Here is a 17,970-nt window from a genome sequence, read left to right as displayed (position 1 = left end):
GTGCAGAAAATGTAAAATCGGTTCGTATTCTTGAGAAAATCAGCGACCATAACACAGTCCTAGTAGAAATGTCTCTGCCAGTAATAGGTAAAAAAATAACCCCTAAAACCATAAACGTCTACAGTAGAGTTAATGAAAACGCTCTAAACGAGTCCTTTGAGCTGTTTGCTTCGGAATACGAGCTGCATTTTAGCGAAAGAACAGTCGAGCGCAACTGGGAAATGCTCAAAAATGAATTTAGGCGTATAAAGTCTGATTTTGTACCTCAGATGGTTTTAAGGACGAGTGCTGATCAACCATGGTTTACAAATATCCTTAGGAAAATAAATAACAAAAAGAAACGTCTTTATGTCAAAGCAAAAATTACAAACCTTGCGTCTGACTTCACTAAGTATAATGACTGCTGTAAAGAGTTTAAAAGTAACATCAAGAAGGCAAAGGATAAATATTACAAGCAAGACCTACTTAACTTATTAATAAACAATCCCCAAAAATTTTGGAAAAGTATATGTCCGAGAAAAGATGATTCGCTTCCTAAATTGTGCAACGAACACAATGAAGTGCTAACGAACCTTGAATCAGCTACCGTCTTTAATAACTGCTTTGCATCCGTATTTACCTTAGAACAATTACCTGTACCCAGTGATCAAATATGTAAACCAATTAACGTCTACTGTGAACCTATCACTTTTAACCCCTATGGCATTTTGAGTGCGATAGAAAGGCTCTCCCGAAGTTCAGGTCCTGGTGATGACGAAATCTGTCCTAAACTTCTCAAATTAACAAAGAACATATCCTGTCGCCTTTTGTGTCGCTTGTTCCAACAATCGCTCGACTTAACTTCCCTTCCCGCATACTGGAGATTCGGGAGAGTTTTACCCATTTTTAAGACCGGCAATAAAAACGACTCATCAAATTATAGACCCATATCACTAACTAGTGTGCCTTGCAAGATTATGGAACATGTCATCTACTCCCACATTATGAACTATATGTCAGAACATCAATTAATATGTAATAGTCAGCATGGCTTCAGGAAGGGATATTCATGCGAATCCCAACTTTTTGAGTTCGTTACTGATCTACATAACAACTTCCACTCGTCTCACCCTACTGACGCCATCTTCATTGATTTCTCAAAAGCATTCGACACGGTTCCTCACCAACGTCTCCTATATAAACTTTCAAAACTAAACATTCACCCTTCTATTATCCACTGGATCGCTCAATTCTTAAGTAACCGTAACCAGGCTGTCCACCTGGGGCAGGACAAATCACCTAGCCTTCCCGTAATATCAGGTGTTCCGCAGGGCAGCGTTTTGGGTCCGCTTTTATTTCTTATCTATATTAATGACCTTCCTCTCCATATAACATCTTCCATAAGGCTTTTCGCAGATGATTGTGTTATTTATCGTCGTATTACTAAACCTGAAGAGTCTTTAATATTGCAGCAGGATTTAAATATGTTTTCACTATGGTGTAACACATGGCAGATGAAAGTTAATGTCACCAAGAGTAAACTATTAACATTCACTGGCCAACGAACGCCTGCAATACGAAATTATACATTACAAACTCTGCCTCTCGAAAAAGTGTCCAGCTACAAATATTTAGGTGTAACATTTTCAGACGACCTAACCTGGAATACCCACATTAACACTGTAGTTTCTAGTGCTTGTAAATCTCTAGGATATATCAAACGTAACCTTCACAGTACCCCGCATTGTGTTAAACTAACAGCCTATAAATCCTTTGTGAGGGCTAAATTGGACTATGCCAACTTTATTTGGTGGCCGCATCAAGCTTACCTTATTAACAAACTTGAATCAGTTCAGAATAAAGCATCTCGCTTCATATCTCATGACTACTCACGGACATCAAGCGTAACCGCACTTAAAACAAATCTAGACCTTTGCCCACTGGCCGAAAGAACTAAACTTGCTCGTCTTGTCATGTTCCACAAAATCTACTATTCCTCTTCGTCATTCCGAAACCATTACTGCCAACCTCCATCTCACATCTCCTTACGTCGTGACCACAGCCAGAAAATAAACCCTCTATTTGCGAGAACTAATAAATTTCAAAATTCCCCGCTCTCTCTAGCCATCAATAACTGGAATTCTCTTCCTGAGGCTATTGCTCTCGAAAATAATCCAGCTAAATTCCGCGATCTTTGCAAGGCACACCTCAAAAGTGTTTTTCGTTAGTCTAAATGTTTATGTCGGTAGCTAGTCATTAGTTTTTTTTTCCTGATGCGATTTAACCCTAGCCATTTTTCGGCAAATATTACTATTTGTATTTGTTTGTGAATCTACTTTTGCTTTTGTTTGTTTTTATGTGAGTTTGTATTCTTATCCCCCCTCATGTAATGCACTTCGGTAGAAGTGCCTTTGAGGTATAATAAAATGAAAATGAAATGAAAAAAAGAACGTGTGGTTACATGTACGTTACATTTGTATTTTGCTGATTAAAATATTTAGTTAGATGAAACCAACATTTTTATTTTATTTATCCCATTAAATAGCAACATACGAACTTGAATGCTGTGATGGAAGGACGCTAGAAGAAAACAAGCGGAAGCAAGGTTTCATTTGTTGATATATTAACTTCTAAAAATTCTCAGCGTTTTGCCATAGTCACGTTTGTGGTGGACAGTTCAGACGAGCCAAATATACTGTTACTCCCATTGCACGAGCGTTTTTCAACAACCTCACACGTTTCAATCTAACAAAGTCCCGTGTTCGCACTTAACAACAGTTGCTTCTCGATGCTGCTGTCCGCAAGACGAGCAAATGGAGAAGGTAGGGCTTTTTGAAGATCAGTCTTGAAAACTACCAGTCTTTTTTCGTGAAGGTTGGACTCGTTGTTCATTTTGAAGGTGGGAGAAGAGGACATAGAAACAAGGTTAATTCCTGTGCATCTGGCCAATGCTTGGGATACAAGGGTGCGCTTAATGTATACTAACCTGTTCTTTTGGTGTAATTGGTTTCTTTGTAGAAGTTCAGTGATGGCTGCAGTCGGCGTTAAATTTCTGGGTGTATGAGGATTCTTGGAAGCAAAGAAAGTAGTTCGAGACGTCCCTTTTTCTGTCTTCTCCTTCGACCAAATATTCTGATTTCTGTGCCGCAGTCTCGGGCGCTGAAAAAAATATTCAATGTTCACTAGCTCTCCTGTACCCTACTGTTACCAAGCGAGGACCCCACAAAATAAACCCAAAGTAACAAAAAAAAACTGAACGAGATCCTCCTCTTCGTAAATATATTGTTTTTATACTTTTTTTTCTTCAAAATTCCTCTTTTCCAAATAAAATAAAAATGACCCCACCGGACAAAAAAAAATGCCGTTCCTTTTTCAGTTCCCATAAAAATGTAAAGAGTTCCCCTTCCAGTTCCACCAATTGGAAATGGAACGGCGGCGTTCCTTCGTTCCTCCTAAAAGGAACACGTTCCAGGAACGACGTTCCTTGGAACGCCGTTCCGTACAACACTGGTTCGGGTGTACCCCTAAGGCCACTAGGGTCTTTTTTTTCAGGTATTCCTCCAGTGCACACTTATAGTTTTATGTAAAGTCGCATTAATAAGTCATATTTAGTCCTTTCAATACTTCAATTCTCAAGGACAGCTTCCTGAGGCTTCAGCAACAACGAAAACATGTTGGCTGCCTCAATGATCTGCACACTTAATAATGGTCGTGCCACATTTTTTTTTTTTTTTTTTGCCTTCAGTAAATACTTTTAAGAAGTAATCTCTGACGTTGATAACTTGCAGAAACATCAATTAGTTTTCCGCTCTGCGCAAGTCATACGCAGGGTTGGCTAAGCAAGCATGGGCTGAGCTTCAGATATTGTTATAGTTGGACTATAATCATCTTTAATTGAGCACGGGCCGTTACCCGAATGTTTGCCGATGCTGATTGTCATGAACCCGAGAGTTCAACTCGAGGTCATGAAAATCGCATACGGCATGATGTCGCGTGGCTCTCAGTGCGAAGTCGCGATGTTATGTTACGTCAAAATGTCAACAACGTTAATAAATCTAGTGACGTTCTAATCCAAATCGACTTAACGCAGTGAGTCACGTGACGTCACGGGGCCACGTGACGTGACATTACATGACAGGATGTCTTGACACCATGACGTAACGTAACCACGTGACACATGGTTAATTATGGTGCCAATACGAAAGCGTCACGAAAATCCACCATTTATTACACATTGCAATTTTGTATATGACGATTTGATCACTACATAGAAATACAGGTGCCAACTTTTTATTCCGAAATCTTTATTTCGTAATACTAACCAAAAAACAAACAAAAAAATGGCTTGAACCATTTTGAACCGGTTACCGTTATATTTTTTTCCGGTTCAGTTCCGATTCAGTTTCGAGATGGCGGCGAAGACTTTAGTTCGGTTCAGTTCCGGTTCGGCTAAAAAGTAGGGGCTCCAATCCACGTTGTGAAGGGGGTTGGACAGCGAAGCTGTAGTATCACCTGCAACAATTGCCCACTGCACTATAAACCCTTTTTATGGCAAACGCCACCAGGTGGTGCTCCAGTGTTTGACGTCCCAGAGAACTTCCCATTTATAAAAATAATGGACAAAGGCCACCTTAACACCGCTGCTTGAAATGTACATGAAGCGTCTAACCACCAATTCTCCAGGTGAACGCCTAAAGAACGACCGATTCCGAGATCTGTTAAAATGTTTCGAGTATTCTTGTAAATTAGCGTGCGTCCTCCATTATGTAATATTGAACAGCCGAAGGCCCTCGTTAAATCTCAAACTTTATTGAACGTATAGCATTTATGCTTTCTAGCACTGGTGACATAAGCAAGCTCAATAGGCTTGCAAGACGGTGCGACCGGAAGTCGCTTGGGACGCAAGTCGCAGTTCCTGTTTATTAACAGCAAAAGGGTGTATTCTAAACGATTGACGAAAGAAAAGTATATGCACTGTACCAAAACTTTTTTTATATATGAAAGGCTAGTGACGTCACTTCCCACGTCGTAAGCTGCCGTCACCGCGGTAGCTTGTGCAACAGTAATCTTTACCGAACAAACGTATGCGGTGAGCGTTACCTGATTCGCATTGCTATCAGGAGCGCCTGTCATGAATTCTGTGGCTCAGATGCACGTTCTCTGTTTTTGTTCTTTAATGAGACAAATGGTGCGTGTTGTATGCATGATGTGCACTTTTCGTCTGAATCCCTAAAGCTTTTTTTTTTTGTTTTTCGTGAGGACGACTACACGAAGAAATCCCCGAAATCCGACCTGTGAGTCATATAAAGCTTCGCTGTAAAAATACGGTTCGGTTCCGGTTTTCGGTTCAGTTCGGTTACGGTTTGACACCCTGCTTGGGTGTGCCAATCGCTCTAGTATACCTACGGAGGGAGCTTAGAGAACGATGAGGCTTGCAATATAATTCCCCTTCCGCCCCCCCCCCCCCCCCCCCCCCACCCCCCTTCCCGCACAAAAAAAAAAAAAAAGCCTTTGCTATCTTTTTGAGCCTGCATCGCAAGCACGAGAAACACGCTGCTCAGTGGCACAGAGCAGATTTTTTTTTTCAGCCTTAAGCATAATTTTGTTATCGTAATTGGTCAAGTTCCCTACGTAGACTGCAGCGACTGTCTCTCCCAAAAGCTTTGTGGGAAACTTGACGCCTATAATACAAGCAAGACGCCCAAAGCGTCATGTTTGCATTGCGTAATGCCACAGCGCAGGCTTAATTTGAAGGAATAGACATATGTTCCGCCTCATCATTCGCCGAGCTGATCTCATAGATCGCAGGGATTGGCTCTTCGAGGGTTTTGCGGATAAGTGGACGCGCAGGCATTTCTTCGAGGGTAGGCTTCATAGGTTATTTTCTGCTCTATCTATATTGATTCACAGCTTCAGGGACCTTAGGCGCGACTTAATAAAACATTGGATTTTTTTTTAACGGAACTCCATAATATCGAGGGGATTCATTTTTGCATCCCCTCGATAAATATGGTTGAAGAATTGACGTAGCGTGACGCCATAGTATCACGTGTCACCACGACTTGAAATAGTGACGAATATTTTTCTGCTCTATATAGTAGGAAAATGAATAAACAATACGTCCTTCTCTCTCCCAAAGTCATTTTATATTTATTCCAAGTAAATGCAAAAGATCGCCCTTTAAACACTGCATTTCGAGTATATTAGAACTTGGGAGATAAAGGTTTTTATGTCCCCGTGTTTTACTTCGGTGGTTCGTTATCCGGCGTTCTTATTGGCTGGTGTTGTAATCTCGCTGGTTCTGCAGCACGATATATAAGATATGTATCACACACTGTGTTCTGAAGTGTTAATAAGATGTTTCGGCATCGAGACTCTATAGATTTCTTAGCCTGCCACTTACTACGGTACACTATATATCGTATATGTCCAAAACGAAATATTCAGGAGAATAACAAATGAGCCAGAACGTTTGCCCTACGAGGCTCGTTTTGCCATATTAGCGAATGCCCCGAATAACATATACGTATGCCTGTCTACGCTGGTTGTATGAAGAAATATAACAATAATTCTGTTCTGCTACATAGATGTTTCTGAACATTACGCTCGCCTGCCCTTCTTTTCGGAATTTTATGATAAACCTAATATATACACTATCAGCAGCGGTCGCCTGTATACTTCACCACCGTGCACTCAGAACAACTATCCCTGGCCTTGAATGGGTTCAACCAATGTGATCTATACCATAACCTAATGAGCACACGTTTTCAACGGCAACAAGGCATTCGCCCTCTTTTTTCCACTAAGATCGAATTGCTATTGGCTCCTGATATCAATCGCCCTTTTCATTGGTTTTACGGATTAAAGACACACCAATGATAAGCGTTCCTTATGCTTCGTGGTGCAGCATACAGCATACGTTCAGAGATGAAATTTCCTACGTAACACGGGAAATACTGATAATGGCGAACAATGCGAGGATGCCAGCAAACGACGAAGTGCGCAAGGACAAATTAGCATGTAAGACATGATGCTCATCGTCCTTGCCCACATCGCTTTTCTTTTTCTGAGCTTTGGCATTTGCTTGGAGCCTTTTATTTTTGCCGTGATTGGCTATCTCCGTGTTCTTTAGGAAGGTAAACTCGCATACTTTTTTTACAGTGTATTGTTTCTGTGGACTGCCGAGACATTTGTTTTTCATGTTTCTCTCGTAGCCCACGACAAGGGACCGCACTCTGAAAGTGTACAAATGGGAACGCTGACTCGAGATCCCGATTACGGATCCACCCACGAGTTCTTCAACAAGGACTGCCCAGGAAGTTTGGACTCTGGATACTCTGGTGGTCTTCCCATCCTCAATGAGTCCCTTGAGCGGGACGCGAACATTGACGCTCACAACGGCACCAAAGTGTCTAGCCTCAAATCATCACCTCAATGGCTGAAGGTCAAGGCTCTGGCCTGGATCATTCCTGTCGTCTACACTCACTTCTGGCTCGCAGCCGTGATCTCACTACTGGCGCCTTACTTTCCACCTCTTGTAAGTTTTAAAACCGCATATCTGTCTTGAGCGGATTCCGTATTGTGCTATGTATTACTCAAAGTTTCGCATAACGCACGTTATATCTAGATAATTTTGATAAACAAGGGCTGCACCTATTGATCTGGAGAACCCAAATGAATCTGCCATTTTCAAGCATCGCTGGTGCAAGAGGCTCTGATAAAAATGCGAAAAGCGTGCTGAAACGAACGCGGGAACTGCCCCAACCAAGGAAGCTACTCTCTTAAAAATTCCTGTGCATCTACTCACCCGTAAAACACTCGAAGAGACAATCTCTGCAATCCACAAAATGAGCTCATCTTATAATAAGGCGGAACATCTGTTTAGTCCTCTAAATTAAGTCTGGTCTGTGGCATTGCGCAACGCGAGCATAACGCTTTGTTTTGAGTAATTCCACAGCGCAGACTTCATTTTAAGGTCTAAACAAATGTTCCGCCTCATTATTCGCTGAGCTGATTTCCTGGACCGCAGAGATTGGCTTTTTGAATGTTTTGCGGGAAAGTACACGCGCAGGCGTTTTTTGGAGTGTAGATTCTGCAGGCTTCAGTGAGCTGCACCGACCAAGTTTAAACCCTCCCCCCTCCCTTCTTCAATGTCCATTTAATGCCTAGTGTGGCTTAGTCCAGGGGTTTCCCCAGGAATTGAAATTAGGGGTGTCTAAATTCTTAGGGGGGAGGGAAGTAGGGGGAGAGCGGGGCATTGATAATAGAGGAGTCGTTGCGAATTAAGGGTGCCTTTAGAAGAACAGGGGGGGGGGGGGGGGGGGGGGGGAAGGCGTGTACGGAAATCGCTGGCTTACCCTCTGCCCCTAATTTCGTTTAAAGGAGACCTGTTTCTTCTTTTTCTACTAATGGCGCATATTGTTTCTTCCTGGGAACCTTCAGACCCAGTTTTCAGCCAGGTGGCGTCATTTTGAAAATGTCTATTATACGAGCATGTCCCTTATCTTGCGTCTTGTTTACTAAAGCCCACGTGGCGAGTCTCCTTATTGCGACGACACGGCAAGCGAAGGCAAAACCTTTACAATGCTGATAAGAAAAGTGGAAAACGTTTGATGCGTTATCTCTTCAGGTTCGGAAGTTGCTTTCGCCGAACGAGCTCGAGTCACTGACAGAGTATAGACTTTTTCTGTTTCCTGTCGTTCTCAGTCACGTGAGAACGACAGGAAATTTTTGAATACTGTAAACGACTTAATTTTCGCGGGCTCAAATTTTCGCGAATCGGGCCAAAGCTGAAAATTTGAAATTATTCGCGGATTCTAATTTTTGTGAATCGAGTGTAGCTTCCGTGTCGTTCACATATTGCCCGAATTGTTCGCGGGACGTATTTTTTGCGTTTGTAGGCGATTCGCGATATTCGAGAAAGTTAGGTCCTCGCGAAAGTTTAGTCGTTTACAGTATTTGATGATATTCAAAAATATATTTGAATATAATCAAATATTTGAACCTCGAATATGCGAGAGAATATAGGTGAGGCAAAACAATAATCTGTGACAATCACGCATTTTTCGTAAACACTTTCCAGTGGCGTAGAGAAATCAATACAATGTTATACCGCATACCTTATTGGACGAGATTCAAGATGACTTCGCCCTTGTGGAAAAGGTGTATACGACATGCAAGGTGCAGCGAGCCCAGGCATCTAATTATTGCTTCGTAGCCAATGGGGTTGCGACATGAGCCGATAAGACTGCCAGAAGAGCCAAGCACGTACGAAGAGAGAAGCGTGAACATAACATGCCACACAACGCGTTACTGAAGTTGTCGTAGACTACCGATTGAAAACGAAATCGTCTGTAGCGTCTGCTTTGCCGCAAAGCAGTTGGAAGAGCAAATCGCTGCATCTAGTTCACTGAATATGGAGGCTGAAAATGTGTTTACAGCTGAAAAACAGACTCCGCGCTGTCACAATGAGCGCGACGCCTTATTCTTGAAACTTTCTGTGAGATGAAATGCCAGGCCTTTAGAATGGTTGAGTAACACGGACTTTTTAAAGGTCTTCAAGATATACAAAAAAAAACTGTTATAACCATTTTAGTCGGAGCCTATGTAAGACCTGCGAGAGAACAAGAGACTCTAAACGTCAGGCTGTTAAGAAAGCAGAAGCACCGTTGGCTCATCCATGAGCAAAACTACAACGTAAGGCAGTACAAGGAATAGTTCACCGATTGTTTTGCGAACATAATGCCTTATATTAAGATACTTACTACTGATCTGAGACTTTTACAATCAAAGGAGCCGCAGAAGTCTGAACTAAAAAGGCCTAATAGAAAAAAAGCATACGCCCACGTAAACTTAGGTTTAGCGCTAAGACGGAATACTGGAACTCAATTTCTCGGCGCCCGTAGAGGTAACAATGTACTGTTGGCTCAAGAGGTGGAAATCCGCATGTTATGAGAAAATCAGCTCGTCCCGCAGATTTCAGAGATTGGGCATTTCGTTATGTTCAAAACTAAGCATTGCAGCTGCAAACGAACCCAATGAATTCAATTAAGTAATTGTAGTTGAAACATGCGATCACAATCAAACAGTAAATTGAAAAGAGACTAAGGCGTCTTTTTTTTTGTTTGGATACAACACGGAGAACGCCGTAGAGGTTGGCTTTTTTCGAAGATGTGGGTTTTTCCTCTTTGCTACGAGTATAATTTTTTTTACTATTTGATTTGATGACTATTCCAGTATCTTCTGCTGCACATGTGAAATAACTGAACGTTCTTAGTTGCAGATGGGAAAAAAAGCAAGTAACGAGCTGCCTCGAGGAACAGCCCTCGGGAGGTCTCGTGATCGCCATCTTCTTCGACAGCTGTTGAAAATATCCAACAGCCATCAAAACAAGTCATATGACGACCTAATCGAGGTGGATCTTTGTTCCCCTGATTCGGCAGCTTGTTGAAAAGTTTCAATATATCGAAGGAGACGACAATAACGAGACCTCGTAGCTGCTCCTCGAGGCAGCATGCATTGCTATTTTTTTTTCCGATCTTTCATAGCGGGATTCCTAAACGGGCACCGTATCATTAAAGTTTCGTTTCCCGTAAGTGAGCGAGTAAGATCATCCAGGTCGTTTCCCAAAGCGGGCGCCTAAAATAAAGCTGATTTTTTTTTTTTAAATAGGTAACTTAAACCTCAATATAAAAGTACAAATTATACCTATGATTAAAGGGGTTTTGTGGCGGAAAACAAACGTTTTCTTGTCTAAAGTGCCTCCATTGCAGGTCCCCATTTCCCCTTCCTCCCAGGTTTCGCTCCCAGGATCGGCGATATTGTTAAATGTAGCAAAAAAAGAGGATGTCTAACGTATATTATTTTCTTCAGGCTTCGTCAAGAGGTGTACCGGCCTGGAAATACGGCTTTGTCTTCTCAGCAGTCAAACTTTCGATGCTGCCGGGATCCGTGATAGCAGAAAAACTGGTACTGCTCCTTTTCTAAGATAATTTACAAAAACTCTCAACTTCGTTTCGCGAAAACAAAGACCTTTGTTTTTGTGACGAACGTCAGAGCTAATCCACATAGGCGTATGTAACATCTGTCTTCGGCCCATTCTCGAGTGCAGATAAGGTAAAGCATTGTAGCTATAAATTAAATATAATTCACGGAAATGTCTATCGGAGCGTTCTTCCTGAAAGATTCCGCCTTATCACAAAATATTACAGACAGATTCTGCAGCCTTCCTACGCGCAACAAAAATAGCGATAATAAAAGTATGATTTTGTAACCTTTGTGTTGGCAGTGAAAGGTTACTTACACTTGAACCAAGATAGTAAAATGGCATGAAATGTTTTCACCTTCTTGCGTGGACATTCCTTTCCCAAAATATTGCACACAAATCAGCTAAGTTAAGCCACAGAGCGAGAAAGAGCAACGCAAACGCGGTTTTATTTCCAAACACCTTTTGAGTTATGACAAGCTTTCAGGATCATGAAATATGACCCGCTTGTACAAACATATTTTTTCTAAGGTTTTTGTTGCTGTTTTTAAGAGTCAAATATATTCGACTGTCAAATATATTCGTCTGCCAAAAGTACGACGCTTGAGTAACAATATCACGGAGAGTAACTGACCTAAAGTTAAGTCGAAGCTAAAAGTGCTGGACAAAGTTGAGCGTCGCTTAAGCTGCACCGTACATCCACTAAAATCGATCACGTAAAACACATTCCCTTAATGTACATTTGTGATTATCTGCACAATGCACACATATGGTACACATTGGTACGTATACTAAATTCAGATAAAGTAAAGAATACGCGAAAGAAACACCACCAGACACCATCATACTCTGTGGACCAACGGTACAATCCGGTAATCATGAAAAAGTGTTTGCCACCAGCGCGACGCGCATTCTGGTAGCGACCTATTTGCGCATAGCGTGAGAATGGTGACTTTAAGTAATGAGAGCGTGTGAGGGGCTTCCAGATCATCATTAAATTGCATTCGACTATAGCAGGTACTAAACTCAATATAAACGAAAACAAAATCTGACGTCGGTTTGCTTGAATGCACTCTTAAGACAATTTAGTGGTATTCAAACCAAATGAATATATACTTTTAAGTAAGCTGTGATCACTGTCCGTCTAAGAAACCAAGAAACTGACAGTCTTAGAAACCCAAGATGTAGAGAATGAGCATCTTAACAATTTTCCGTGGTCAGTGAGATTATGGTATATAAGCCGATAAGAACGGAAAAGTATAAACCGCGAAGCTATAATTTAGTGCGAATATAATAATCCGCACTTTGTGTCACTTTCGCTGTCACTTATTATTTTGATTTGGTCGTATTTATTTCCTTCAAATTTTTTCTATCTTAATTAAAATTTAAGCTTGTAGGAATTCTGTTTCAACTCTACGCCATCAAGATAGCTCATATGTTGTTTTCACGTGGTTTTCGCACGTGCCCTTATGTTACCGCGTATTTGTAACCGTATACTGTATTTCCAAGAAATGTTTCATTGTGAGATGTTTTCTTGTGGTGAAACTTAAACTAAACATAAATTTCTTGTCCAATGCATATCAGGACCATGAAGCGTGTTGGCCCGGATTAAGATTGAAAAAAGAATAAACATGTAAGGTGAATACGACGCTGCCATATCTTTCATGGTGAAGGAAGTGATTGTGTCGTCTTCGTCTCATATGTTTATACGTTCTTCAATCGTGTTTATATGCCACCTCTGTGCCTAATATGTCTAAGCTGGCACCAATATTGTATGCTTCCTTTTCAGCTAAGGTTCCACTTTTTTTCTCACTTGCAGATTGCAAATGTTTCGCCAAGAGTAGGCTATCTTGGGGGCCAGGCATCGGTCTCCTTGTTTAGCATTCTTTTTGGGTAAGAATTTATGAATGCTTTGTAACGCAAACAAAAGTTTGGAAAAAATAGTGCGTTTAAGGGAACTAATAGAAATGTAGCGAAATATCAGTCAAGTAAGTTGAAGAACTAGCTTTTTCTTGTAACAGGAGGGTGACTTGATTAGAGCATCAGATATTTGATAATTGTTCCAAACTCTTGCCTCATCGGCCAAAGGGAGATATACAAATAGTGTTTATCCATAGAAAAAAGAACGGCGACACCCATTGAACAGTCAGTACCGGCCACAACATTCATTTTTAAAGGAAAATCATGAAATGTTTTTTTTTATTATTTCTGCAGGACATTGTACTGGGTACAAGATGGCAATACACTCTTGGCTCTGGCAATTACGTGCATAGCATTTGGTGGCTGCATGTACACAACGTACAGTATCTGTCTCTACAGCCTCCTGAGCAATAGGTTTCATGAAGATGGAGGCATCTTAATCGTAAGTGTTTGAGAACAAAGTTCCTAGGCTTCGGTTTTCTGGATACTCCATTAAAAGTCATAAAAGCTAGTAATTTACAATTAGATTAAGTGTTTCAATTGCGTACCACAAGCATAGTAATGTGCTTATGTGAAAGAGTTTAAGAACTTTGAAAAGGTCAGTTTTATTAAGCCGGACAGCGACTCGTGAACGTAACTAGTATAACAACAATTACCCTTGCAAAACACTGCTATCTCAGTTAATTTAGTTGATATCAATGGGTTCACACGTATCAGACTGTTTCCAACTCTCGCAGTAATTTTGAGGTTGTTTGTTCGTCGGACAGGACTATATGCCTTCAGGACGTCTTTAACCAAATGCACCTCTCAACATCCGCAAACATGCAACGCTGGCAATGGCTATTAGATCGGTGCCTACACCTCTTTAAAGGTTGCTTAAATAACAGTTGTTTTTCTTTTGTTTCAACTACCTTACATATATGTGTATTTCGAAAGGTTAATATGTCAAATAAAATTTAGAGTGGCAATAAAACCATTCCATTCTTTTTTTTTCTTTTTTTTAGGGAATCATGGAGTGCCTCTGGGGATTAGGCACTCTTGTTGGATCAATTATAGGTGGAGCCCTCATAGACGTAAGTGTATGTCTCCCCAGTCATTCAAACCTCAGCTGGAACTATATCAGTTGATCCAAGCACCACCTTATCTTTGCAGCTCTGGGCATATCCACTTCCTTTTTTTGTCATGGGAACCTTACTTATTTTCTCCTTTCCTGCAATGGCTGTTATTGATCCAAAGAGCACAAAACAAAAAGGTGAATATTAGCCGCAGCTTATTTTTAATAATTGTTTAGTTTAAATGATATCTTGTAAAAATTTCACACTGGCATTTACAGTAGTATAAATGAAAATGTCGAATAACGCTCTCAAATGTGCTAGAATATAAAGACGTCAAATTTCAAACATTCGTTCCAGTTACTCCAGTTGTTGTGATACGGGCACGGGAGGCAGACGGCCCTGGAGGGAAAAAGTACTACAAGCTTTTACTCGACCCCATGTTTCTAGTCAACTTATTTAGCGTGATGCTCAGCTGGGCGATAACAAGCTTCAACGAACCAACACTGGAACCTTACCTACGCCAGGTAGAACAATACAAATTCTCATGTGTCCTTCAAACGTCTGTACTGCACCAGGCGATGCCAATATCTTTAAAAAAATAGTATTGATTAAACAACAAGACGTAATATTTCTGCTTGCGTCTTTCAAGTTCAGTTTTACAAGCACGCAAGTCGGAAGCGTATTCACGGTCCAATTCATCGGCTACTCCGTTGGTGCAGTCCTCGGAGGCGTCGTGTCCAAGTACCGGGCAAGTAGCATCTATACGTATTTTCTCATCTTATATTCGCGCTCAGAAGCTCCCTTATGTGTACTGTATCTTGATGCAGTCCAAAGCCCAAACATTGGTTCTCCCTTAATTAGATCGTGAACGTTGGAAATGGTAGGTGTCAGGCTAAAATAGTAGCGCAGTATCAACGGCAAGATTGCGTTCACTCCTCTAACCACGGCACCTCAATGCAATTCGAGCATGATAGGTATCGCTAGTTTTTGTGGTCGAACTCATAAGGAAGAATTATAATCGCGATTCTGAGTGCATAGTTTTGCGGTATACACGTATACATATAAGGATTTATAAAAAGTGTACAACGTTCACTTTGCATACATCATTTCTAAACTCAAATAAAGTGAAGCACCCTAATCCTTTTGGTGCATCGAAAAACGATTTACCAGCCTGGACGATCGTGGTTTGAATTTAGCAGGGATAGTGTTCCTGTCAAAGTTGGGCCTACATTAACAGTTTTTGCATTGCCTTCTTGTTAGGAAGTTTCGTTCGAGCAGTCAAGAAGGAATTTCGTCGCATAATCTCAGTGAAGGCGTGTTTCTTGGCTAACCTATCCGTTTATGTGTTTTCAATTTAGTTAACTTACTTGTATTGCTTTCTTTGCGTCCTTTTGGTCTATTAAGCTTTCGCCGCGAGTACAGTTATTTGTTGTTGTGGATCTGCCTTTTCTTCGTCTGCGTAAAGTGAGCTGCTCATTTCCCATCGTGCAATATCGCGTACCATATGCGCCGAAACAGTCCTTCGTGCTTCTTTGGCGCACCTGCTAGGTTTTGAGAGAGCTGTGGTCCGAACTTCGTATGGAATGCGAAGTTGAGGTCCCATATTTTGAACCATTTGAAAAATTTAGAGATTATAAAGATCGTGAGGACTGATGATAGAAAAAAAAAGGACCAAATCACGAGTTTCAGCTCCTATTGTCGGTGGAGGTAGAACGGTCACCTCCTCGCCCAGTTTTCTAGCTTAACTTTTAGAATGCTTTGTAGGTCATAATACATCTATGCCTAGGCCTCTGGAAGTGTTATGCTACAACGACAGGCTGATGCTATTTATTTTTTTAAACAATACGATAACATTTTGAGCAATATGCACTGTGATGCTCACTCAAGTAGCTAGAATAATAAATAAAAGTGGCCAGTATAGTAGTTCAAGTAGCCGTTTTCTGTAGTTTAACAGGCATCTGTTATACTTAAAGTCGCCGAATTGGTACTGTTATGATCTTGTAAACGAGGTGTGAATTGTCGAAAAGCACACGACAGTGATTGAAGAGGAACTTGACTTAATACCAAAAAGGACAGCTTACGCGTCCTTGCTGGACGATGTGATAAGAAATGCCCAGTGTAACTCATGTGATCAAACTCTTAATGAATGTATACAAGTGTCTGCAGACTGCGTGATATCATTAATCTACTTTTTGTATGGTTTTAGCGGAGTGGCTTCATTTTATTTTACTGGTGTTAATTGTTTAATTGAATTTCTTTTAATGAGGTTTTTGAAACATCAATGAGGTGATTATATTTTTTGCGTTTGCATGCAAAAGCCAGGCTTAACAATCACATAATTTGAGTTCTACGTGGTAACCAAACAAGTAGGCTTCAGGAATGGTTGAAAACGTAGCTTTACAAAGTCAGGAATACAAAGCACATATATCTTAACAAGAATAAAAGCAAACGTGCTACAATGTGCGCTAATTTGTGTTCTCGTTATTCGTTTCCAGATGGAGACATTTTTCACATTTTTTAGTCTGCTGCTCTCAACCCTGGGCTTTCTCATAATGGGACCGGCGCCATTTCTTCCTATTCGGCCGTACGTAGGGGGTTATATTTGCTTTTTAGACGGTTAAAAAATAAAAATGTGCGAATGCCTGTTCGAACCAAATAGCGCAATGTCATCCCCAGCTTTAACGCTGTTAAGAAAACTGATTGCATGGATTTCCCTTTCCCTGTTAATGTTATGAATGACGCAGCGCTATTCGATTCAAACTGGTATTCGCAGACCCCTACTAAAAACACCGATTGCAGTGTTGTTTTACGTTGGTATATTCGGTTGGGCTAGATGTATAAACTACTAGACGCAGTATAGTTTGTGCTGGCAAACGATTGATTTTGTTGTTTTTGCTTTTGGCGACTAAAGCACTGTTCTAAGATCAACCAACTACCTCAGTATATACGTCCAGTCAATGTCCCAGCTGCAACCTAATATATATATATATATATATATATATATAAAACTGAGAAGAAAAAAACCCTTAGTGAAAGACAGCAACAACGGACGATTTAATCTTCAACGTTTCGGCCGGAGTCCGGCCTTCGTCAGGAAGACGAAGGCCGGACTCCGGTCGAAACGTCGAGGATTAAATCGTCCGTTGTTGCTGTTTTTCACTAAGGGTTTTTTTCTTCTCAGTTTTATACCCACGCCTTCGGCCTCCCGCCACCATGCCCGTTATATATATATATATATATATATCTGGAGCATTTCGTTCTGCGAACCACTCCGGAGGGTCAATCACTGCAATCTACTTAGAGGTATAGGCCAATGACGAGGCTAATAGTACATTTAGGCCTAAAGAAACCTGTCTGCATTGTTACATTGACCATGGTGAAGCGTCTTGCTCAGTGTGACAGCGCACTACGCAGACCCTTTTTTCGTTTCGGTCTAAACGTATTATGAGCTTCGTAATTCTCCGAGATCTCCGTAGGCCTCAGCGATTGGCTCTTCCAAGTGTTACGCAGGAAAGTAGACGCGCCAGGTTCCTTAGGTTGTGGGAACTTTAATATTTGGATATCGTCCCTTAAAAACCATGGAGCGTCAACTTCCCCACGAAGCACTTGAGAGAGATCCAATCGCTGCAGAACTACGGACGGAGAGCGCAGCGAACGACGAGGCCTATTATATTATACGCGGCCAGACCTAGAAAAAATGTTTGCGCCATAAAATTGTGCTTGGCGTTAGCGCGCGAAAAAAGACGCAAACTGTGACCGCACTGAATTTTTTTTTTTTTTAATGTCCAAACATAAGTCTTGTTCTAAAGCCGAGCTTGGCAATGTGTCCCGTGTAATCGCTGCCATTTCCTTTTTTCTATAAATTTACTTTGGCAGCGACCTTACATTTCAGACATAAGACAATGCAGAGCCGCTTTACTGTAAATTATTACAGCCACTGACGAGAGCTTAAGAAATGAAGAGGGTGGCGAGTCCCGCCAACCAGCTTTTCATCGCTCCGCAGCCAATGAGAGAACGCTATTAGTCGATAAG

At 41.2% G+C, this 17,970-nt stretch overlaps 1 protein-coding gene across 2 annotated transcripts in view; it reads left to right on the top strand.

The window, feature by feature from the left end:
• LOC115330235 (MFS-type transporter SLC18B1) overlaps positions 1–17,970 on the top strand; it is a 49,745-nt gene that overhangs the window by 13,086 nt on the left and 18,689 nt on the right. For both annotated transcript variants that reach the window (XM_040504095.2, XM_029992000.4), the window contains exons 2-10: positions 7,194–7,516; positions 10,852–10,947; positions 12,783–12,856; positions 13,178–13,325; positions 13,888–13,956; positions 14,036–14,135; positions 14,296–14,462; positions 14,588–14,686; positions 16,434–16,522. In XM_040504095.2, coding sequence (XP_040360029.2) covers positions 7,229–7,516; positions 10,852–10,947; positions 12,783–12,856; positions 13,178–13,325; positions 13,888–13,956; positions 14,036–14,135; positions 14,296–14,462; positions 14,588–14,686; positions 16,434–16,522 — 1,130 coding nt within the window. In that variant the 5' untranslated portion in view covers positions 7,194–7,228. The remainder of the gene's footprint in view (positions 1–7,193; positions 7,517–10,851; positions 10,948–12,782; positions 12,857–13,177; positions 13,326–13,887; positions 13,957–14,035; positions 14,136–14,295; positions 14,463–14,587; positions 14,687–16,433; positions 16,523–17,970) is intronic.

This window comes from Ixodes scapularis, unplaced genomic scaffold, assembly GCF_016920785.2.
Source record: "Ixodes scapularis isolate PalLabHiFi unplaced genomic scaffold, ASM1692078v2 PGA_scaffold2__306_contigs__length_199485367, whole genome shotgun sequence".
NCBI classification, from domain to species: Eukaryota; Metazoa; Arthropoda; class Arachnida; order Ixodida; family Ixodidae; genus Ixodes; species Ixodes scapularis.
This window is presented reverse-complemented; position numbering and strand designations above follow the sequence as displayed.